Source organism: Macrobrachium nipponense, chromosome 22 (assembly GCF_015104395.2).
Source record: "Macrobrachium nipponense isolate FS-2020 chromosome 22, ASM1510439v2, whole genome shotgun sequence".
NCBI lineage: Eukaryota > Metazoa > Arthropoda > Malacostraca > Decapoda > Palaemonidae > Macrobrachium > Macrobrachium nipponense.
This window is the reverse complement of record NC_087213.1, coordinates 19,454,897-19,480,446: the sequence shown is the minus strand read 5'-3', so window position 1 is coordinate 19,480,446 and position 25,550 is coordinate 19,454,897. Positions and strand designations below refer to the sequence as shown.

General features: G+C 37.6%; 2 protein-coding genes and 1 long non-coding RNA gene across 4 annotated transcripts in view; 2 read left to right on the top strand and 1 right to left on the bottom strand.

The window, feature by feature from the left end:
• Positions 1-17,154, top strand: part of LOC135198523 (protein JTB-like) — a 57,825-nt gene extending 40,671 nt beyond the window's left edge. The window contains exon 3 of the mRNA XM_064226182.1: positions 14,967-17,154. Coding sequence (XP_064082252.1) covers positions 14,967-15,129 — 163 coding nt within the window. The 3' untranslated portion in view covers positions 15,130-17,154. The remainder of the gene's footprint in view (positions 1-14,966) is intronic.
• Positions 17,155-17,288: 134 nt separating this feature from the next.
• LOC135198522 (uncharacterized) overlaps positions 17,289-25,550 on the top strand; it is a 33,173-nt gene continuing 24,911 nt past the window's right edge. For both annotated transcript variants that reach the window (XM_064226179.1, XM_064226181.1), the window contains exons 1-4: positions 17,289-17,566; positions 22,468-22,576; positions 23,418-23,503; positions 23,860-23,955. In XM_064226179.1, coding sequence (XP_064082249.1) covers positions 17,510-17,566; positions 22,468-22,576; positions 23,418-23,503; positions 23,860-23,955 — 348 coding nt within the window. In that variant the 5' untranslated portion in view covers positions 17,289-17,509. The remainder of the gene's footprint in view (positions 17,567-22,467; positions 22,577-23,417; positions 23,504-23,859; positions 23,956-25,550) is intronic.
• Positions 17,633-25,550, bottom strand: part of LOC135198524 (uncharacterized) — a 30,483-nt gene continuing 22,565 nt past the window's right edge. The window contains exons 2-3 of the long non-coding RNA XR_010310817.1: positions 22,776-22,836; positions 17,633-18,743 (exon numbers count right to left, since the gene is read on the bottom strand). This is a non-coding gene — a long non-coding RNA (uncharacterized LOC135198524). The remainder of the gene's footprint in view (positions 18,744-22,775; positions 22,837-25,550) is intronic.

The following is a 25,550-nucleotide window of genomic DNA, read 5'->3' as shown; positions in this document are numbered from 1 at the left end:
ATTCCACTCCTGCATAATCAAGCATTTCTACATCCTCATCCTGGGGTTCTGCTGTTAACAAAAGGTCATCTGCATATAGCAGAACTCTCCTTCTTTCATTACTCCTGTAAACAACAAAGGGTTTTGTGCTGGTAATTGATATGACACAGCATTCATCCAAAATTCCTTCAGTATTCCTGCCACTATGCTCTTGTGTTTGGGCAGTAAATCAATATTGTTCCGACACGAGATACAAACCTTTCGGTCCTTTTACAATAGGAAGGTTACTAGCGGCAGCTGGATAGGTCGTAAGCTTTCGAACAAGGGGTTCGGTAGTTAACTGCTTGTCCGACAGGTGTAAAATTCTCATATCTTATTCTCTGCATTGTACTTTTCCTATAAATGCTTCATTATATAGTAAACTATATTACAAAGTAACAGTAGTTTTCCTATGGAGTTTTAAATGGAGGGGGAAGGGGGGCAGAAGCTAACCACTCATCACTGAAGTCCTGGTTCAGGTTTTGCTGGTGATTCCCATCCTCCTTGATCTGACTTATGTTGCAATTTGTGCTGCATAGATGCCAAATATCCACAGGGACATTGGCTATCTGGAGAGAGAGAAGAGAAGAGGAAGCAAAGCATCAGGGTTCAGATGGTTGATGTCAGTTATAAAATTAAAATGTTTTTTGTAGTGTTTGGCAATAAACCTGGTGATAAAAGGGTCTTCATTTGTAATTGTCTTGTCTCTAAAAGATTTTTCCATATTTAATATAGTAGGATCTTCTACTAATCTTCTCACGTGAGAATTGTCACTTTTGAAATAGTTTGTGCACCAACCCAATTAATTTATATAGTAACCCCTTCAACTAATCTTCTCCATGAGAATTGCCACTTTTGAAAATAGTTTGTGCATCATCCCAATTAATTCTATTGTCTAAATTAAAACCGGTTGAAAAATACCCTCTTGCTTTGTATTTTAACGTAAACACTGATGAGGAACACCGTTCAGGTGTTCAAAAGTCTTCGCTTTTGTATTTTACATAGTTTTACAGTCTACTGTATAATTGTGGATTTTTATTACACCAACTTTTTCATGAGACTGTGAATTTCTTAGCAATGCTTCATTATTGTCCTTTCCATTTGATTTTTATGCCATACAGCCATCCTGATGCTTGTTAGTATTATTCTAAGGATTTATCTCTTTATTTTCAAAGTTGCTCCAGTACTTTAATATTTTTAACTTTCCTGCTATAGTGATTTCTCTTTTCTTTTGTCACTCTTGTGATCTTCATGTCCTATATGTATTATTATTGGGTGTTAATCATTGACTGCTTCAACAGCTGCATTTAGCAAATTGTTATTTATGAGGGTCCTTGGGCTTTTCCACTTCCTATCACCCAAGGACTCTACTTCTTATCACCCAAGGACTCCACTTCTTATCACCCAAGGACTTCTTAATCTTACCTTTAGCAGTTGAGCTGCATTCAGTGTGTATTTCATACGGGGGAAAAGTTTGTCCAGGATTCCCTTGCCATGAATATGCTAAATGGCCTTCTCCAAAATGGGAGTTTTATGGGAAGAGGAAGTGAAAGCCCAAGAATGATGCTTTGTCAAGCAGACCCCATGCTGAGTACATCCAGAACTTACTTCCCCCTGCATCCAGTTCCTCACACACCCCAGCCTCTCCTTCTTGAGAAGTTCAAATTGCTGTTTTTGAAACCAACTACACCTTCAACAGATGAGGAAGAGGCAAGAGAACTGAAATCCCTACAACATCTGCAAAAGGTCTGGCCTTGATTAACCCTTAAACGCCGAAGCAGTAAAAAAAATTGTCTCCTGTGTGCCGGAGGTGTTTCGGAGTTAGTGCGGAAGCGGAAAAATTATATTGTTATGATACAATAAAGTTTGTTCATACTTACCTGGCAGATATATATATAGCTGTATTTTCTGAAGTCCGACAGAATTTCAAAAACTTCCGGCACACGCAGTGGTCGGCCAGGTGGTTAGTACCCATTCCCGCCGCTGGGAGGCGGGTATCAGGAACCATTCCCATTTTCTATTCATAATTTTTATTTCCACTGTCCCCTGAGGGGAGGTGGGTGGGTACTTGATTATATATATCTGCCAGGTAAGTATGAACAAACTTTATTGTATCATAACAATATCATTTTGTTCATGAAACTTACCTGTCAGATATATACATAGCTGAATCCCCCCGTTGGAGGTGGGAAGGGACAGAATAGAAGGATTTTGGGAAACAAATGCATGCAGATGATTTACATCTTGGTTCCACCTGTTAGCATAGCTGACTTCGTTATTACTGTCACCCAAGTCTGCTTCTGCTTTACTAGAGTTGCCAGCGAGGTAGAGACCTATAAAGCTGGTGCACTCCAGATGATCTGTCAATGGGGGCGTGACTACAATGTGACGACCATATTGACCATACCGTGAGGGCTAAGAAGTAAAAAAAAAATATATATATATATATATATATTATATATATCACCACCTGACCAACCTAGCCAAAGTTAAGGTGTTTTAACTAAGGCTTAAGAGTTAAGAAGTCGCCATTGGCGGCGACTCAATAACTAAATTAAGAGCTCTTCCTAACCATTTTCTACAGGATAGGATGAGTGGTACTTCTTGCCCCCAAGATTGTGTCTGCAGACACGTATGGCCCTAGCGAGCAGCAGATCTCATATGCCGTCTTCACATCCCGCAGGAAGTGTGAAGCAAACACAGAGTTGCTTCGCTAAAACGTGGTACTCGGTAGGTTACTGAGTGCCATGCTCTGTTGAAATGCTTCCGAGGCCGCGCCCTCACCTCGTGAGCATTCAGATCAAAAGATTTCAAATCTTTGTGCAAACACAATGAAGGAGCCTTTTTGAAAGAACTCCTTAACACTAAAGCCAGGGTGTTCTTTGATATGGGCAAGTCTGGTCTTTTTCGGAACACTACAGATTGTCCGAAGGACTTCGACTTTCTTTAGTTTTATGTAGATAAAACTTGAGAGACCTGACAGGGCACAGGACTCTCTCTGGCTCTTGCCCAATAACTTGTGCCATCTCTTGATTCCAAGCTCCTGGTCCAAGGACTAGACAGGTTTCCATTCTTAGGCCACAATGGAAGGTTTAGCGAACACACCGCATTGTGTTCCCTAAAGCCAAAACTTCTGACGATGGCTTAAAACCTCACTAACCCTCTTAGTCGTATCTAGAGTGGTTAGAAAATAGGCCTTTCTGGTCACGTACAATAAGTTAACCGAAAGGAGAGGTTCGAAATGCTTTGACATCAAGAACTTCAGACTACGTCTAAGTTCCATATAGAAAGCTTCGATCTGGACATGCACAGTCAGTCCGTCTGTACTAAAGTCAGGTGACCGACCAGGTGACCAGTCAGACGAATCAAGGACAGCAAGGCTGTACCCTGAAGACTATAATGCACTATTCTTCGCTGAAGGATGAATGTCTGGACTGCCTGGGCGATTCAAGCTAAGCAAACCTTGGGGGTGTATCAACTCAACCCAACGTCGTCAGCGAATCAACTCATGAGCCACTCCTGACTCGAGCTTCTGGTGCCAGAAGAAAGGAGCGCAGAGCAAAAAGGCGATTCAGTCCCAAAGGACAAATGCCTGACAGTCCAACCTGGTCTCATGTTACACGATCATCGGGGGTGTATCAACACAACCGACTTCGTCAACAAGAAACTCAGGACTACCAAATGTTGCCTGATCTCGCATGAGTGTCTGACAACGAGAAAACAGGTGAGACAAAAAGTAGATGGTGAGCGAGTTTCGAGATTCCACAGAACTCAAAGATCGTGAAGGGCTTTGTTGTTTGACAGAAGCAAATCTCTGAGCCCAAAGGCCGTCAACAACATATTTGCGTATTCTTTAATAGTTGTGACTGCCAGCTTATCCCATTCTTCAAACGGAAAGGGAAGAAGGTAATCTTATTCCTTTCAACATCTCGATAGTCTGAACGTAGTCAGACTCAGAGCGGAGAGGTTATAGGTACCTTTCGTGTTAGAGTAGACCGACTCTCTCGTAAAAGGTCCTTGGAAAATGAACTAGGAAGGACGTGACCTCTGTGAATCCAGGATCTAGAAGGCCAACAAGGGGCGATCAGCGTCATTGTCGCTCCCCGTGACGTCTTAAATCATCTTATTACATTTCCTAAGCGTTTGAAAAAAGGGAAAAGAGACTAAACATCCATCCCCGTTCAATACCATAGGATGGCGTTTAATGCTACCGCTCCCGGATCGAGAATAAGGGAGCAGAGAAGAAGCCTCTTCGTCCTCAACATAGCAAAGAGATGAATGAAAGGACGTCCTTAAAGTCTCCACAACTCTCAACATACTTCTAAACAAAGATTCCACTCGGAAGTCAGTAGTTGCTGCCGTCGATCGAGAAGATTCGTACGGACTTTTGCAATCCTGTAAAGAAACCTCTAGAGGATCGTTACGTTCTATGCCTGTTGTTATAATACGCTCTTTCTCGTAAACTCGAACTGGGACCGAGAGAAGATACTTCTTAAGATATGAGAGAGCTGTGGAATATCCGAGTTGATCTGGACCACTGGTTCCAAAAACTCGTTTCGAGGACTGGAGGGACGACCGAATTGCTTCCACTTCTTTCAGATTATGTTCCAGGACATCTAAAACCCTCTCCAGATGTCCGGCACATTCTCTCTATCACCTCAGGTGATACTTGACGCACTGAGAGATGTTCAGAATCATTCCTAGATCTTGGATAAAATTTCAGTTTTCCGGTAGGAAAAAACTGTAGAGGTCTGAATTGCAGTCTATTCAGGGAAACAAATTTCTTCAGGAAGGAAATGGTCCCCAGCATGCTCATCCATTCCCTCACCGAGTATGCTTACTTCCCTAATAAGACTGTGCTTTGCCTAAGCAGGAGAGCATATAATAGTGCAATGTTGCGGTAGACTCGTAGTCCTACACCATGCGGTAACGAGCACCGAAAGAAGTAAGAGATATCTCTGTTGAACATAGTAAGGCAAAACGAATGCAATGTTTATTCATTCATGTAAGAAATCCTCTCAATCTTAGGCTAAAGTCCGTGATTGTAGGGCAGAGATACAGTTAGTAAGTCAAACCCGCAGGAGAGAGAGACGTAACCGCCAGCACAGAGATACGGTTAGTCAGTCAATCCCGCAGGAGAGAGAGACGTAACCTACCGCGCATGACAGCGAACGAGCTGCTACTGGCTCGATTGGACTGGAGGACAGTGACAGCAGCTTACTTTCGTCGTCTCTTACCGATATGCCTGGGTTGCCAGCTACTCTATTCTACGAAGAAATATGTCTGTTATTTTTTTAGCAGAAAGAGACTCTCAAGCTGGTATATTTAAGCGAAACAGAAAACGCTAAATATAGAGGTGCGTTTGTGTCGTCATAACACTACCATACAACGGTAAAAGATAAATCGGAAACTCCTGGAAGGCTGCAGGGAGTAACGATTAAATGTCCTTAAAATAATAGACAATAGACCTCTCGGTTGCCATCCGAAGAGGTAACTACAGCAAGCGTATATGACTTGAACCAACCAGTAGTAAAATAACGCAAGGCAAAATATGATATTGTTATGATACAATAAAGTTTGTTCATACTTACCTGGCAGACATATCTATAGCTGAATTCGGAAATACAGCTACATACATATCTGACAGGCAAGTTTCATGAACAAATCTTAGAGAATCGAAGCAGACAGCTCAAGCTTCTTATGTTATTGGACATAAGCGTTCATTGACGTAGTCTACAAGTCTATTTCTTGTACGAGTCTGCGATTGATGAATGAGAGCTCTTCCGAATCTTGTCAATAAGAGCTTATCCGCTTACGCACTATAAAGTTATTGAGATGTTTGTCAATGAGAACTAACCCATTTACGGGACAAAGAGATATTTAGTCAATGAGGGGATACCCACTTACTTGACAAAACGATAGTATAATGTCAATGGGGGAAAGTCACTGAATTGACAAAACGTAATCCAGGAAGTCGAGCATATTATTTTTCCGATTCACGTATCAATCGAGGAAGGGGCAAGAATCCTGTTAAGAGACTGGGCTTACGGCAGGTAGGACCCCGATGTTCAACTTCGGCAGCGTAGTCCCGAACTAGGAACTAACAAAATCTATCATCTGAAAAGCCCCTTAAGATGGACTAAAAAGCTTGCAACCTAAATTTATTGGCAGTATGGCAAAGGAAGTCCTGTCTTGCGCTTTCCTGAAGAGCGTCCTCTTGATGAGTGCCTTTGCAAGATTCCTACCGAACGTTTCGAGCATCATGATTTGGAGGACGTCGAGCTTTTACATAACCCGTAACTGCCTTATCGCAAAGTCTTGACTGCGGTAGAGCAAACGAGATCTTCCCTTGAGCTTTCCTTAACTCCATCTACCTTTGCGAAAAGCAAAATAAATTTACAGAGACCTCTTTAATTCACGAAACCCGAGGTCTTGCTAGGTTTCGAAGACAAAGTTGTCTGTTCAATTTAAGCTTCCTCCGAAGCACTGCTTACTTCACATTCTTTGCAGGTGAGGTAGAAGGTATCACCGAAGGTAGAGGTAAAAATTCTTTAGGCCCAAATCGTAAACAAGAGCTGAAGATTTCAACAGAAACGTTCAGCCAGGCGACACACCTGGCGTGCGCTGGCACGCGCTCGGCGTCCATCCGAGCGTCCTGTCCAAGCCGAGCGTCAAAAGAAGCGTGCAGAAAAGCGTCACGCTCCTGACAGGCGTCAAAACAAGCGAGAGAAACTGCCTTCAGGGAAGGGCGAGATACATCTCGGAGAGAAATCCGACTGCACGAAGCAGTCTCAGGAGAAGGGTTGATCGTGTGAGAATACGAGGGGCGAGGGAACGCCTTCTTATTCTCACAGTAACAAAGCTCGGACGTCCGCTCTCAAAAGTGTCCTGCTACTATGACTTCTTTTTTGTATTTCTTAGTGGAAAGACGTACACGTGATCAGGCGACGTTCGCCTTCTTACTTCTCACTGAAACGCATAACGAGAGAGAGAGAGAGAGAGAGAGAGGACGTGAAGCGTCCTCTTGTATAAAGCTTCTATTTAGAGGGCGCGAGTCCTTCCGAAAGCTCCAACCCCTGCACGGGGAGGACGCTTCGGAGGACGAGAAGCAATCCTTCAGGATTCATGCACGTGCACGCACTTTGGCAGCCTGGGAGTATCTTCAGGTCTGCCGAAGGCACGTCAGATCGGTGGGGGTTCCTCGTAACCCTCCTTCGGCTTTCGACATGCTCTTTCCCTGTGTTCCTGGGAGTCAAGCAGAGGTCTCGGCCTAGAGGCGAAATAAGGCCGATCTGACGCACCCTCCACTACACAAGGGGCACTGTCACTGCACTTAGCCACTTCACTTTTGCTCTCTAAAGCAAGCACTTTCGATTCTAAGTTACGAATCGAAAGAGTGTTAGAGAAAGGGCAATACCCTCTACAGACACTGTTTTAGGGCCCGAAGGCAACACTACAGGGTTAGGAGTAACAATAACAGAAGTAGCACTCTTCACAACAATGAAGGAGAGCAAGCACCTCTCGCAGACATATTCATAGCCCGTAGGCCATACTACAGGGTTAGGCAAAATAAAGTCTACAGGAAGGTTAGCAGGTTCACTACCCTGACTTTTGTTTACTGATTAATTGCATACATACGAATCATACGTCTTCCTTACGGAATTAGACATATTTACTGATTAATTGCGTACATACGAATCATACGTCTTCCTTACGGAATTAGACAAAGTCTCACACTCCTTACATGACAAATCTCAACAAAGAAGCAAGACCCATACCCCTCGTGCATACTAAGTGTGGATCTACCGAAGCTTTCGGTAGCCACACCCTATCTTTGCAGACAACACCCTCTGAAATTAGCCTAACTAGATTCAGATATCTTATGCAAAAATGAATCAAATTCAAATCAATTTAAGATAGCGTATGCCTAGCCACAAATCCAAGTAAATAAATCAAAAGACAATTAGGATACTAAGCGGCAATGAAGTTACCAAAATCCTAAGACGGAGGTACTGAAAACAGGTGTTTCCAGCACCGGAGACAGAAAAATTATGAATAAAAAATGGGAATGGTTCCTGATACCCACCTCCCAGCGGCGGGAATGGGTACTAACCACCTGGCCGACCACTGCGTGTGCCGGAAGTTTTTGAAATTCTGTCGGACTTCAGAAAATACAGCTATATATATATCTGACAGGTAAGTTTCGTGAACAAAAATATTTTTTTCAAAAAATCACAGGGTGCTTAGTTTTCAAGATTAAGAGTTCATTTTTGGCTCCTTTTTTTGTCATTGGCTGAAGTTTAGTATGCAACCATCAGAAATGAAAAAATTATCATTATCATATATAAATAATGCGATATGTATATGATAGCGCAAAAACGAAATTTCATATATAATTGTATTCAAATCGCGCTGTGCGCAAAACGGTTAAAGGTAACAAGTTACTTTTTTTTCGTTGTAATGTAAACTAAATTGCAATCATTTTGGTATATAACACATTGTAAAACGATAAAAGCAACACAGAGAAAATATTATCACAAAATAATGCATGAATTCGTAACATGCGGACATAAACAGATATTTTTTTCAAAAATTCACCATAAATCTAAATATTGTCCTAGAGACTTCCAATTACTTTCAAAATGAAGACAAATGATTGAATATTACTATACTGTAAGAGTATTAGCTTACAATTGCAGTTTTTTACCATATCTGACGAGTTAAAGTTGACCGAATGTCGAATTTTTTTGTATATTTTTTTTTATATGCAATTATTTCAGAAATTATAAAAGCTACAACCTTCACATATTTTTCGTTTTATTCTACATGAAATTGCGCACATTTTCATATATAAAACTCTATGAAATGCCTAATATGAAACAGAGAAAATATTCCGAGAATGGGACGTACGCATTTCGGAGATTTGTGGCGGAGAATCCGCGCGCGGAGGGAAGGAAATTTTTTTTTTAAATTCACCATAAATCTAAATATTGTGCTAGAGACTTCGAATTTGTTTCAAGATGAAGATAAATGACTGAATATTACTAGACTGTAAGAGTTTTAGCTTACAATTGCGTTTTTCGACCATTTTGGTAGAGTCAATGTTGACTGAACGTGGTTTTTTTTCTATTTATCGTGATTTATATGCAAATATTTCAAAAATGAGAAAAGCTACAACCTTAAATTATTTATTGTTGTATTCTACATGAAATTGCGCACATTTTCATATATAAAACTTTATGTAATGGCTAATTTAAAATGGTGCAAACATTACCACAATCGCAAGTATGATTTTTTCGGAAGTCACCGCGCGGACATAAAGAAAATGTTATTTTTATCATAAATTCACCATAAATCGAAATATTGTGCTAGAGACTTCCAATTTGTTGCAAAATGAAGGTAAATGATTGAATATTACTAGAATATAAGTGTTTTAGCTTACAATTGCGTTTTTCGACCATTTCGGTAGAGTCAAAGTTGACCGAAGGTTGAAAATTTGTCACTTATCATTTTTTATATGAAAATATTTCAAAATTGATAAAAGCTACAACCATGGGTTGTTTTTAGTTGTATTGTGCATGAAATTGCGCACATTTCCATATATAAAACTTTATGTAACGGCTAATTTTAAAATGGTGCAAACATTACCACAATCCCATGTATGATTTTTTTCGGAAGAGTTACCGCGCAGACGTAAGGAAAAAGTTTTTTCATAAATTCACCATAAATCGAAATATTGTGCTAGAGACTTCCAATTAGTTGCAAAATTAAGGTAAATGATTGAATATTACTAAAATATAAGAGTTTTAGCTTAGTACAATTGCGTTTTTCGACCATTTTTGTAGTCAAAGTTGACCGAAGGTTGAAATTTTGGCACTTGTCATTATTTATATGAAAATATCTCAAAACTGACAAAAGCTACAATCATGAGTATTTTTTTGTTGTATTCTACATAAAAATGCGCACATTTTCATATATAATACTCCATGTAACGGCTAATTTAAAATGGTACAAAAATTGTCAAAGTGACGAAATAATTTCCAAGATGTGTCACAGATACTTTTTAGTGCGGCAAGAAAGAAATTCACGCTTGCGCGCCTGGGTAACGATTGTAAACAAAACAACACCTTGATCCGTGATCTCCCAGCATCCCCCAAGGCGCGTGATACAAGAGTTTTCGGCTGGTAGGCCTAAAAGTATTTTTCCGCGAATTTTTAAAAAACTTTTGTATGTCGACGTAAAATACGTCCAGTCGGCACCCGAGAGACAAAAAATGTCGACGTAAAATACGTCCAGTCGGCGGTTAAGGGTTAAGCCCTCTAGGCTTGACTTCACTCAAAATTCTTGAAATCCTTGGCTGAGCAAAATAGGAAGCGTCAGCACAGTCTACACCTCATCTCCACTGCAACTACCTCAGGAGGTATCACCAGTGACCAAGCATGTGGACATTCTTACCACTCTCTCTCCACAAGTTTCCTGACTGACCCTCAGTACCTCTCGTGCGAGTAAGGACTGCCAAGATACATCACCAATTTCATTTCATTCATCAACCTAATTGCCCATCCCTTCCAACAATCGAAGACTAAGAAGAGTCCCATAAGAGACTTTATTCCTCATATTGCTCCTCCTCTCTCCCTGGAGATGTAGTAGTTGCAACTGATAGTGCTCCAGTGACCAATCTTCCTGGAGGAGGCACTTACCTTCACCCCTGCACTTCAACAGGAGCAAGGCCTCGAGTTCTTGCAGAGATTCCAGGCACCATAGGCAGGGTTCGTCAGTTCCTTCTTAAACAGGTGGAATCACTCTTTATCATGACATGGCACAGTTTCATTTTGCTCACTTATGAGCTTAAAAGATCTCTAGGAAGCAGCCTTTGCCTCAGCTTTGCTAGCAGTTCTGTTTTGGAGCAAGTAGTGGGTTGGTTCCACCCTGGAAGCAAGACCATCAACTAAGGCTAACTTAAGCAAGACCATCAACTAAGGCTAACTTAGTCAGAACTACTCAAGAAATTGAGTAGTTCCCTCACAGCTGCACAGCTAGCAGATTGTTTAAGTTGCTCCCCCTTTGTAATCCAGACAGAAAAAGTACTACATTTGGGACGACACTAACAACTCACTCCTCTGATGCAACCTGGTACTGCCTTGGAGTTGATCTTTGTAGAAACACTATTAATGTCAGTACTCCATGTCACATCTTGGCTGGATAGGTGGCAGAGTGCTGCTACTACTGTGATGATGAGGGAGGTGCCCCAAATTCTTGGTCTATGATATTTAAGAAAGTTTGTGGTGTCAGGCAGGGAAGCCTTCACTTTCCTAACCCACTCTTTTCCCTTATGTACAGACAGCTATCTCATGAGAGTTATGGCTCTTCTTTAAGAAAAGCTCAATCCTAGACTCTATCACTTCTACTCCACCCCCTCCAGGGAAGGTGGAACCAGGGAAGGTGGAACCAGCAGTGGCTGTTATGAGAGACGATTCATGTGACACCCTCATCTCTTGAGTAGCCACCTTGAAGTCCAGCCAAGGAAGTAGGCCACAAATTTCCAACACGCCAGCATGCAGTCTGTTTGACAGAAAACCCTGCAAACAAACTCAAGACAAGACCTCACTCCATCTACCTCTACAAAGGGCTTGGATGCATTTCAACACTTTTTGTCCCTCCTTCCTGAGTCTGCCTAAAAGAGGTAGTTGCTCAACCAAGTCCAAAGTTCTGTAAACAGAGGTCAAGACAGATGATGCTGAGGAGAGCAATCAAGATCATTTGGAGCAGATCCCTAGGTTTCTGTAGCTACCTCTTCCAAGTGGAGAAAGCTTAGGAGGATGGAGGCCTGTAATAGATATCTCAACACTAAAAAGCTATTATCAGTCAGAAACCCTTTACATTGCATTCTGTCCAAGGAAGCATCCATATTAATATTATTTTTCAGAAAATGAACCCTATTCATATGGAACAAGACCACAGGGGCCATTGACTTTAAATTCAAGCTTCCCAAGAATATGGTGTTCATTAGGTAGTAAGAGAAGGTCGAGGGAAATACAAAGATATTTCACATATTAAAAAAAATAAAGAGATGCATTAAAAATGTATTAAATGCAAGGAGAAAAGCATTAGGGTAGTAATGCGTGGCATCTTCACTTGAGCTTTTGAAGTTCCAATCGCGCAACAACCTCAGGGAGACTTTCATAGTACGTACAATGAGGAATAAAGGACTTTTGGCACTAAGAAATTTGACAGTGAGGCACATTTACTGCATTTTGGTGCTGCTGGTCAGCAAATCTGGTTGCTCTTGGCAGGAGGAAAGGGGATCAGGGATCAGATGTGAATGTGAAAGATCTTTGTTAAAATACAACTTATGAAATCGTGACAAATGAGACCATCTGTCGATGCTCCAAGTCATAGCTGCTAATATTAGGAAACGGAAACCTGCCTACATGAACCACACTCTATTCTAGTAAAAGAAGCACAAATGATCTAAAATAGGCTGCATTGACTTTATCACCCTTACAAATACATGAGGCCTTTTGAACAGTGCGTAACGTTCGTGCGGCTTTTGCTGAAACCTTCATTAGATATTTCTCAAAAGTAGCAAGATGTGTGTCAAAAGTTTCACCTAGAATAGTGTCCGACATAATTTCATTTCATGTGCCCAAGGGAGATATTTCAATTCAAGGCCATCTGCTTTGGCCTGGCTACAGCCCCAAAGGTATTCACCAGAGTCTTCGTGCTAATCTATTCCTGGACACACACTGAAGTAATCCATCTGTTGCTCTATCTGGCAGACTGGCATGTCCTCACTAACTCAGAAAGGAAGCCTCTACTGGACAGAGTCTGTCCTTGTTTGCCAGACTCTGGGGGTCATCATACTCAAACAGAAATAGGACTTTGCTCTCATGCAGAGGATCAAGTATCTTGGAATGATCCTGAACACTGTGGTAGTATGAAGGCCTTCTTGGCACCCCATCAAGTAGACAACCACAAGAAAGTCATCTGGAGCTTTCTGGAGTAAGGAGGAGGAACAAATACTTACATCCCAGGGGAAACTTGCCTCAAACAGAAGCTATAATTTTTTCACTTCAGTGGCAACTGAAATGCAATTGTTCATATCTAGACAAGCCACATCATCATTTGATTCCCCTTCAACAAAGAAGTTTGGAAAGACTTACAGTGGTGGCTGTTGGACCACAATCTCCATCAGGGAGTCTCACGGCGAGTGCCTCCCCGATTTTCTTCTGTTTTAAAACATACTCCTCAAAGGTTGGGGATCTGGAAGAAGAGTTCCCTTTAAGGACTTGGTCCTCAACTGTGAACAGAATTGAACATCAACATGCAATGCAGGCATTGTGGCTAACACTCCGGACCTTTCATGAATGTCTGGCCTAATGAACGAACAAGTGGGAACAGTCTCCCCCTAGTAGTATTAGTTAGCCATCCAAATGCAGGAGATTGAGATGAGTGCCAGGTACATCCCTGGCAAAAAGAATGTTGTGGCAAACCAACTAAACCATCAGGACCAGGTTGTAGAATGGAATAGTCCCTACACCAAGCAGCTACGGAGAGACTTTTACTGATGATCCATCCTCTCGCCAGTAGACTAAATCAAAAGCTTTCCTTCTGCCTACGAGTTTCAGATCCATTAGCAGTGACGAAAGATACATTTCAACACACATAGGACAACATGAACCTCTACATCTTAACCTACCAATTTGTTGCATATGCCTGGTACTACTCAGCAAAGTATTTGTGACCCTTTCTGGCCATACAACAAGTAGTAAGCATACCTCCCATTTACCCTTGATGGACATTACAAGAGCCCTGCCCTGATAGCTCTCTTTTGTTGCAAATGCACCTCTAAAGGCATCACACACTACATCTTCACGGATGGAGGTTGTCCAACATCTGTGAAGAGGCTTTTCTCGCAGAATAGTGAAGGTGGTGTGTGGCACCCTCCACACATTTTGGGTAAAAGTATACCACAGGAAGTAGGCCATCTGTGATTGGTGTCATAGAAGGCATCACTCTCCAGCCAATACTTCTCCTCAATGAGCAGACTTCTTTATTCTTATGTCGAGACAAGGGCCTGTCCATCTTAGCACTTGACGGGTATCAGGCAGCATTCACCTAAGTGCCTAAGTGGCATTGTGAGGAGCTTCAAACAGTCGTGCCCTCTTCGAGAGATCAGTCCCTGAATATGACCTGACATTGACACTTGAAGCCTCAGAACAGCCTTGTATGAACACTTTCTAGCCCTTGCCTTAGCCAAGAGAGTGGGGTAGTTATGTGGATTGTCATACCTCACGAGGTACTAGAAGTGGCCCTCTCTCTTATTCTCTTGTTCTGGAAAGTGTGGCTAAAGCTCAAAATACACTTTCTAAATTAATTTTACCAGTTTTCCAGCTGGGACTAGAAGATCTATCAATGTTAAGACTGAAGGTTTGTTAGTTATGAAAAATACAAATTGTTTAAAAATTTTGTCATATTCGGAATCAAGCTTTTCAGTTTCTCAATTCCCTCCCTCTGTATATTCATTGGTGGAGACCCATACAACATGTTGCTGTTCCTGGTTCATACTCTAAAATATTACTGGATAGGGACGAAGAACCTCAGACCAGAGTGCAAGTGCCTTTTCGTGAGTATAGGACATTGCAAGGAGGTATCCAAGAACACTATCTCCTGGCTAAAGGAAGTATGGGCTAGAAGAACCATAGGTAGCATCAGTTGGGTGAGATACCACCTGGATACCACCCTTATTTAGTCAGTACCCAGCGGGTGCAGTGCATGTACAGGAAGTGATATTTCATATATGAAAGGCTACTTATGGAAAACAAATTTACAATTTTATAAAAAAAAAATACAAAATTTTCATCTTCTATAATTCTACCTACATATCAAATTTTTAAAACTTTAATTCTACCTACATATCAAATTTTTAAAACTTCAATGTTTTTAAGGTGTGATCGTGTCGTATGGCTAGAGGAGCAGAACTTTTGGACATTTGAAGCTGTTGCAGGTGCAGTAGGTGTAATAGCAGGCCTTGCAACTGTTGCAAGACAAAAAGTCCTTGATCATCGAATCTTGCAAAGAATACAACGTCAAGTGGCTGCTGGCGTATGATTGTTATTTGCTACTAAGTACCAATGTTCAATCTGCAATTAAATCTTCAGTAAAATTTGCAAAATTTATGCTTTATTGGTGCTGAATCATATAAGGACTAGGCATCAAAATACTTTATAGTCATATTTGTAATAAAGACAGCTGTCTTCCTCTTTGGACTTCATGAGTGGTAGATTAAAATTTTTATCTCTAAATCCATTCCTGCTTGAACTATTTTTTAATCATCAAAATTAAAATGTTTAAGTGATCTCTGTGTTGTCCTTCAGGTACCTTTTCATGCCATTGTGCTTTACAATAACTAATTTTTTTAGGGTTTTATGTCATCCTTTTAACTGGATGTCTGTTAAAACGTATTACATCTTTTCCTCTTACTGGCAAAAAAATTAAAAATTGTTAATCAAGACATAGAATTGTGTAAGTTTGTTCTAGTTCACATCAATAACTACTTTTAACATTAACTAGGATAAAAGAAAAATTTAGTTGTACTATAACTTCTAGAATATCTGTAGTTTTACTTTTGCAATATAAAAATCCATGAATATAATAAATCTTATATGTGAATTTTTTTTTTCTTTTTGCACATTTAACTTTCATATATTTTATATTAGATTACTAGACCCTTTTTTCATTTTTAATCCAAAATTGGTCGATAGGTTTATATTTTTGTTACTAAGTGAAATTTATTATAAGAGGAATGTATCCCCATTTGATATAGTACTGCATGTCAAATTAACAGAAACAGACTAAGAAAATGGGATCCAACATGAAATCAAATTAACCTAAATTATTTGAGCCCTCCCACATAGGTAAGAAGCAATTATAAATACCCTGTTATTCAGACCTTGATTCAATTGCTTTTGTTTTTCAATAAATCTTGTTTGCCATGGCATTACAAATCTCTTCCTTTTAACTTTTTCCATGGCATTAAAAATTTCTTCCTTTTAACAAGGCCTTCATGAAGGAAAAAGGTACATAAACATAGTTATTTACACTTCTTCAAAACAACAATAAAATGAGGTCATAGAGTACAAACCATCATGTAGTATAAATTTTGCCAAATTATAGTCATCCAGTATTAACATTGAGTTGATCCTTTCTTAGTAAAAGGATTATTCAAACTGACCGACAAGCAGAATGCAATGTATATAGGATATTTAATTAGATCTTATCACTAAATGCACATGTTGACTTTTTCACATTCAATTTCAAGGTTGCTAACTAATCAGTCCAGTGATATAGATGCATGTTCGCTCATATGGAATCCTGTACAAATATGTATTTATAATTGATAATCAAATATTACATTACGTAGTGTCATATCATAGCTTACATAGGTAATAGGAACTGTTATTGCGATGAGAGAACATAGTAGTTCCTGCACTTACCTTTTATTGCTCATAATGAGCAACTCGGCATAGGGCATGTGTTTATTGTTACATAATGTACAAAGCAAAATCAATTTTAAAGTGATGGAAGCAAAGATCATGGTCTCAGTGTTGCTTCTGGGTAAACTTCCAGCAAAGTCATACTGAAAACTGCTATCTGAAAAAATTCTGTAATTAAAAATAAAGTGATTGAATTTAATATTAAAATCATTTTTTTCATACTCAACCTATAAGGCATGAATTTAATATTAAAATAATTTTTGTCATAATCAACCTATAAGGCACTAGAAAGGGATTATTTTATTTAATAAAATAAAGAAAGATAATGGAACGGAACTTGTACACATTGTTGTTGTTGACCAATGAAGTCCAATTTATAGGTAGTTTGCTAGGACTTTAGTGCTTACATAAAAAATTGTGTGATACTTCACATTATGTATTACGTATAAGGAAAATTTTATGTAAAATTGAAATATTTTTCTGTATATGGTTTGATGTTTGTGGATCCTAAGCTAAATTTCTTGTGATAAAAAATATTTGGATTTTATTATATATAAATATATGTGTTATATGTTTATGTAATAAGCTTGTCATGCAAGAGACTGTAAATTTACTGACAATATAAAGCTTTTTATTTGTTCATATTTTTTTTTAACCTGTCAACCCCATTTTTGTTATCTTGCATTTTTGTATAATCAAGGTATGATAGCAGTCTGGCTACTAAGATTAGATAAGAGGAAAAATTAGTACTGGTCGATTATGAAAAGGAGAGAGTTGCCAGTGTCAAACTGAATTGTTTGAGTGGTATTACTGATTGTCCATCATATATGAACATCTTTTCTCTGTAAAGAAATATTAAAATTAACAAATCAGTGACAAATTTCAGTTTCAAAGCCATTAAAAATACCAAGTTGCCTACTACTACAATCAGAAAAATATATTTTGTTAATACATAATTAAGTTGGTTATTTTTTTGATTTACAAAAACTCAAAATATGTGCAGTTACAAGGGAATAATAATCTCAGGAATCCTGGTGTCATCATTTGCAATTGTAAGTTAAAAAAAAAGTGCTTATAGTTTTAAGTCAAGAATCACTTCGTAATACTGTAAGGTGAAATATAAAATTATGAAACTCCATTTGAAGTCTTCAATGTAGGTTTTAGAATTTTTACTTGGATTAATACACGATGAAAGAAAATGTTTAGATTAAAATCTAATGTGAAGTGAATGAGGAAAAACAGAAAGTGTGAAAGGAGAAAATTATTCATAGAAATGTTCAAACCTTTAGATTTTGTAACTCCAAATGAAGTGATCCAAAGAATAGTTTTGGCTGATATCAAATCAGGTGCAATTATTTAAGCTAAATGACCTCACAACCAGCAGCATAGCATGGGAAATATATTTAAAAAATAATAGCTATGCCTCAGAATTTTGCTGTAGGGTAAAGCCTGAGTTAATATGAACTGGAGGATATTGATTTCAAGATGAATCAATGGAAAACGTAATGTCACAGCTAACAAGAACTTTTATTTATAACATGGTAAAATTGTACGATCATCCTAGGTAAAGACTGGAGAACATGTTAATGGAGTCATCAAAAAACTATAAATGAAGAGAACACACTAAGGTAGAAATAAGGCAATATTTCACAACTGGAAAATAACAGAGAAGTATGATGGCTGGGCAGAACATGAAAATAATGGAGAATTGAAAATGCCTGTCCGAGCAGTTTTAAGCCTGAGAAGTCAACTGGTACCTTAGTCATATACTGGATTGCAAGGGCAACAAGAAGAGGAAAACAACCTCAATAAAATGAAATTCTGCAGCTAGCAAGATTAAGATCCTCATACATCACTGGAATCCCACTACTTTCCCTTTTAAGAGTGCTGACCATCCATAAAATACTGTCCAAAAACATTATTTTTTGGTCATAATTTCTAAATGACCTTCAGTTATAGATGTTTCCAACATTCAAGAAACTTTTACTGGCTTCTTTAACTAGGAGCAGAATGAAGGTCAAATTCATCTCAAGCCCAATCCTCTTATGATGATTAAATGTGCCGGGGGTCTTTTAACCTACCTGTCATGGCATAACAAACCTTCTCCCTAGGACAGGTCACTAGTGGTACAGCAGTTGTAATGCCACTGCCACTGAGGATGGAAAATACACAGCTAGGAGGTGATGTATTACTGTATTCCACTAAGATAGTCACATCCTGCTGTTATTTCTGTTCCAACAAAAAAAAATAAATACCTCAGGAGATTTATCAACAAGATACAGTTTTATGATTTGGGGCTTAAATTCTGAAAAGTTTTAGTTAATGTATTGAAGTAAAATTAAGGTGAATTTTATAAATTTGGCAAGGGACAGAACTCTAAAAGAGCATTCTTACATTGGGGCTCTCTTGAAGGATGAAGGATGATGATAGGATATGTGAGAGTCAGAAACTTGAAATTGTGGGAAGAAACATCTTGGAAAGTCAAGACACCTGAAATTCCATAATAAGGGATTCTGGTTAAGCTAAGAGCTGAAATAATCTTAAATGCCAGTACGTGTACAGTAATTTATATCTTGAAGCCACTGGGAAAGGTTGAAAGCAAAGTAGATAGATACTGGGAAGAGGATGTAACACCAACTGTTAGTCATAACAGTTTTATTACAAGCAAAGCAAAGTCATTACTGGAAACAGACTCATTTCTGGTGGCCAAACACGACCCTGCCTGACCTGGCCCTAACGCTATTCAAATGCTAGTATCTCCAAAAGTATTGAAGAAAAAAGAAAAATTCTTTTGACAGATAAAACATTCATCTTTAAATATCATCCCATATAAGATTTATTTTTAAAATATCATAAATACACATTTAAATGATGTTTTAATTATTGTATTATAATTTTCTTTAAATTGATGATCTCAGCACCAACTTCGATAGTTTTCTCAAATACTTGGCTTAGTTAAACTATGTCTTCTCACTTCCACTATAAAGAATCATTTTGCATTGTATCGTATGTCATATTATTAGCAGTTTGATGTTGGAAGACTATTTAAAATGCAGTTAATGATAATGTTTATGTAGCAGAGATTTCCAAGACACCTAGTTAACCCTTTGATCGTTTGACTGGTAAGAATTAATAGGGTCAATAACTACAGTACAGAATTGGCAATAATTTTAGTAATGAGACAAATTGTTTTAGAATAATTTTGCCAAACTGACTACTTGTATGTAACAGAGCATTAGCTATTTTGTTAAAACTGAAAAATAGTTTTTTTGTTTAAACTGGAAAAGTTGTCTTTTTTATTTCAGACATCAAATGGTACGACAATACAACCTAGTAATTTGTATAAAATATCAACCAAAATCTCAGTATCCTTTATCTTTCTTTTTTTTTTCTTTTTTAGCTGTAAATGCATTCGGCTCCAGAGACAACAAGTCTAATAAAATGAATCTGAATCTGTTATATATAGTTCTAAATAAACATTGCAATCACAGTACCTAATAAAATAAATTAATTCTGCATGCTCATAGTTTTTGGCCAACTCTACATAATTATACCTAAACTGAAAACAGCACATGCAGCTCTTTTGGGGTTTATAAAAACTTGTGATTATTAAGCACACCATCAAGGATGAGAGGGAATATGTACTTTAACAAGTCAAATACTCAGTATAGCAAAACTCACAATTTGCAAGTACTGATTTTCTTGTTCACACCATTCTGAAAGACATCTAAGAATGAAATGGAATTTCAGATTTATCATTTAAAACTCAGTTAATTCCTGTAGCCAAAGAAACCAGAATAAACAACATACAAAAAGATTACATAGAACTTTGGTCACAACCACAAATGTTTGTTCAATTTACATAAGTTTACTACATGTGAGGTAATTTAATTCATAAATTCATAAGGATTATCCAGCTACTGAATTATACTGTTAAGGATCAAGATAAGGTGCTGATAATGTGCCAAATACCATAATACGTACTAGTATATTTACAGTACTTCACTCTTAGTATGAAAAAAACTTTCAATTATGTTGTTAGACGGTAGAAAGAAAATGACATAAGTTTCATTTTCACTTAAGTTCCTCACTGGACGAGTGGTTTTCGCGCTTGGCTACCAATCCAGTAGTCTGAAGTTCGATTCTCGGCTTAGCTAATGCGGACTCAGAGGAATTTATTTCTGGTGATAGAAATTCATTTCTCGATATAATGTGGTTCGGATCCCACAATAAGCAGTAAGTCCTGTTGCTAGGTGACCAGTTGGTTCCTAGCAACGTAAAACTATCTAATCCTTCGGGCCAGCCCTAAGAGAGCTGTTCATCAGCTCAGTGGTCGGGTAAAACTAAGATATACTTCACTTCACTTCACTTTCATGGCTGATTTAGTGATTGATTATGTGTTAACTGGCATCACAAACACTTGGTTGAAGTTATGAGTACAGAAATATAGCATTGCAGTTACAATATGAAAATGCCAAGGATTTATGAATTTGTAGCTACAGTGCGCCTACATTACAGAGGATTACCTCAGCAAAGCAAAACAATCATGAACGTTCAAAATCCCTACAAGAAAAAAAAGCCAAAATTAATGTTATGCACTCCCTGTTTTCTGGATATGAAGACCTTTCCTTTCCTATATTTTTTCCCCACTAGCTACCCAGCACTCCTCTTTCAACACTTACAAATTATGATTTTCGTTCACCAATTGGTCATCCTCCATTCCCTTCACGTGACCAGGCAATTTTACAATCTTCTCATTCCTCATGCAAGACATTTCATCTCAATAACTTCAATGTTCTTTTCCTTCCATTAACACTCAACATCCACAATTAACTACTATAAACAAGAGATGGTTCAACAATCCCTTCATAAATTTAAAAGTTGTCTTTCACAAACACTCCTTGTTCCCAAATATTTTGCATACCCCCTCCCAGACAACTTTCTTCATGTCTTGAGATTTACCTCTTCTATCAGTCTACCATCACCCATCAATTTACCTTCATACATATAGCTAAAAACACCAACAGCTTCAGTCCTTCCAACATTTTAGGATTCAAGACAATATTTTCCTGGTTCCATATATACTGACTTGACCTTAATCTTGTAATATTTGCTTTCAACTTTTCCTCTAACAAATACACTAAAAAACTCTTGTTTCTTTTCCTGTTTCTAATCACTTTTGTTCCTGTTCCTATTTTTCCACCAAACCCATCATCCAGTTTAAATAATCTAAAACACACTTTGCTTCCATCATAACAATTTTTTTACAAATAATCTTCAACAAATTATCTTCCATACCAGTGATTTTTAACACCATACATTCTATGTACGTACATCCGTGTCAGTTTGATCACATGCCATATCCAGCTCATTCCATTTAAACCACTACTGCAAAATAAACACTTAAATTCACATATCTCAATTAAAATCCTACTGTATATCTTTCCAAGTTACTACCACTACTACTACTACTATACTGAAGAAATGGTGTTCCCTATAATTCACCATGCCCACTATATACTTCAAAATATTCCTCTCTTCCCATACAAAACTTACACACCCTGGTCAACAAACTAAACACATTTTTACCACCACACTACAGAACCTAGTTTGTAATCCTATCTACTCTGGGACATTCCATTCTTTATCCTCTTAATTGACCTCCATATACTGTACAGTATCTTCTACTGATACTTCTACTTACTCTCACATCCACATAAATTCTATTCACTCTTGCGTGTCCTTGTTCTCTCTATTTTGGTCCCTTACTTCTTTTTTGTAGTTTTTCCCCCTATTTTATGTGCCTTTACCCAACTTATTAGCTCTTGAACGAATGCTGTGATCCCTGGATCAGACTGTCATAATATGCTCATAATAATAATGTAATACTAGATACAACTTCAAGTTACAGAAGAATTAACATTGTTTTTTTTTTTTTTTACTATCAAATCAGTTGGCGTCCATGGGCACACTGGGTTTCTATTCATGGAAAGTTTATGAATTAACAAATGTATGTGATGATCGTGACAATACAACTCAGTCTGATGTCTGCAAGTTTGATGGTAAGCAATGATAAATTATTATTTAAATAAAGAATAAAATTAAATCTTATGTTACAATTGGGTTCAAAACTGTTACATGATTACTCATTCATTATTTTGTAATATATTCTTTTTCTTTTCCACCCACCCACTACATTCCACATCAGTCAACTAATGAACTTGTCCATAATTAACTGCTTAAGAATACTTCTCTCCTCACCTGGCTGAGAGCAATGCTTGCTGCAACTGTACCATTCCTGTATTGCCTTGTCCTCAAAGACCTGATTGAGAGAGACAGAGATATTCTTGATGAGTACTGCACTCAAATAATGAAGAATTACAATAAATCAATGAGCTCAACACATTTTCTACGACCAAGCATTAGACAAAGCTAACATAAAACTACCACTATGACTACATGAATAAAATAATTAAATTAACATTTAAAACTATGGTAACATACAGAGCTCACTTTTTAATATAAGTATACATCATAAAAATTAAGATTTACATCTTCAATTGGCCTTGAATATTTATTTTATTACCCAATGTCTCCATAAATTTTTTGCTATTTACAACTACGGGTCATAAGTAGACACTTCTTTAAACTAGAGGTTATATAAAGACTTATTTTCATCTTAAGGTTGTATATAGACACTTATTTACAAAAAGAGATTGTATATTAACACTTGTGATTACAATATTCTTAGATCTTTTCTGAAAGAAATGTTAACCTTCCTTATCCATGGTTGAATCTTAGTTTATCAGATGTGAAATTTCAGCTTTCACTGTTCTAATAACAAAGAAATTTATAACCTTTATATTCACTAACCTGGTAAGAACCTTTAATGTTTTCACTTAGAACTGGAAGTGAGGTCCTGCATAGGTCTTGCAGAGGGAATTTTTACAACAATCGTCGCTATTGTCCTCCTCATAGGATTTGCGTCAGTAAGTTTATTCTGGCTTTTATATAAATCTTTACTGTTTTTGCTTTGGGCTATAAATTATGTCTGAATGTGTGTTCTATGCTACTGTCTATAACTAGCACTGTAGGTTTTTCTATGTTTTCAAAGGAAAATCCAGACAGCATATGTCTCATGTAACCGATGGTAAAGATTGTGAATCCCTCTCAACTACCAGTAACCAGCCCATCTACTAGATGTAAACAAAGCTTTACAAAAGCTAAGTTCAAGAATATACTTATAATGAATTATGTAAAGAAACTGGGCTAATATCTTCAACGGTACAATTGCTTTCTGTGAAACAAAAAAGCTCATATATACTGAAATTTCCATTTTTTCTAGCCTGCAGTTGCCTTACTATGGATTTGGGTAGTCTGGGCACTTGGTATAGCCTCCTACAATGCCTACTGCATCAAAGATTACCATGACGTCATTTTGGTAAGTTGGTTCACAAACATTAAAATACTAATATTTTCATATCCACATCTTTCATATTAAGAGTATCCATTAGCTAAAACTATGATCACGGTTTTTGCCAATAAATCTTTTTCCATAAAATGGGTAGCTGTAGAGAGAAACAATGAACAGTCACTGTCTTATTCCTTCTCTTACCTACTCGATCAAGGATACAGCACTGAAGTGGTAAAGAGGAATTATAACTTAAAATGCAGACTAATGCAAGGAAGAAAAGGCCAGAGATTCATCATAAACAAGAGGTTAACATGATGCTGATAATGCTCTGATTCTGGGTTTTCACAGAACTCAATCATAGTTCAGCATAAAGACTTCATTTGACAGTGGCTGTTCATGTTTCCCTGAAACTATCAACTTTTGGGCAAAATGACTTCGGCAAAAACAAGGAAGGTAGAATTTTTCATACTATCGACACATATTAAGAGAAATAAAATAAAGGAGAACCCATTCACATTTATTAACACAAGTACACTGATATTTGAAAGAATAACTGATGTCATAACAGCAAATACATATACAAAAACACAGTTAACCCTTTAGCATGCATGAAAAGGGTTACTACTTTATGTAGTACAGTATACTGTAAAGTAAATAATTATTCCAGTCACACCAACAATGGTCAGAGAGATTTTAAGTTCAATTGCTTTTGTATTAAACAAAATATAGCCTTCAAACATTTCAAATGAGATTTAAAATTCTAAAATACATATTGAAATAAATGATTAAAAAACATACCAACATTAAGAATGAGTAATCTTTTAATATCAAAATATAACTTATTGTTTTAACCTAAGAGGTACCCAATCCTACGACAAACAGTTTGTAAGCTTATCAAATATGCTGTCAAGTGGTGCGCGTGTTCTCAGGTTTATCATTGAAGTGTACTTAATTGCACAATTTCTTCTTCAAATGTACTTTCGGTGGACAAATTTATGGTCACATTGCACACATAAGCCTGTGCTTCATTTCAAAGCAAGAAACACTAAGAAACACTCAATCAAACTTCCATCAAAAATTATGTACTACAGTCATGCTCAAATCTGAAGCGACATGATTCTTTTTGTATCATCCAATCTCAGACTAAATGTAACGTTGCCAAGTAGTGTAACCTTTTTTTTTTTTTTTTTTTTTCATATTCAACGTCAAACATGTCGACAAGTTTGCAAATTCACAGCTGGCACTATTTTCCCTATGGTTATATATACATAGATGATCCCTTTTATGCATTGGTACAATATGTAACTGGTGTTATTTGAACGGATCAATTGTTTTTTTACATTGTTTCACTTAAAGCAAGGTGTGATAAGGTTAATGGTCCCATCAGTGACAGCGCAGTACATGCTCCTTGGGCTGGTCAATGTAACCACCTCTGCAGTATTATATAAAAGCAGACCTAATAAGCTCAAAAGTCAACAGTTTCAAAATAGAAATAGGAATTATAACAAGTTTCTTTGAATGTTGAAGTTTTAGGCTGTGTTCAAGCTGCCTGTACCTTGCAAAATTATCTATAGGCCTAAAGAAATCATCAAGGCTTCTGAGATGTATCTCTGTTACTAAAG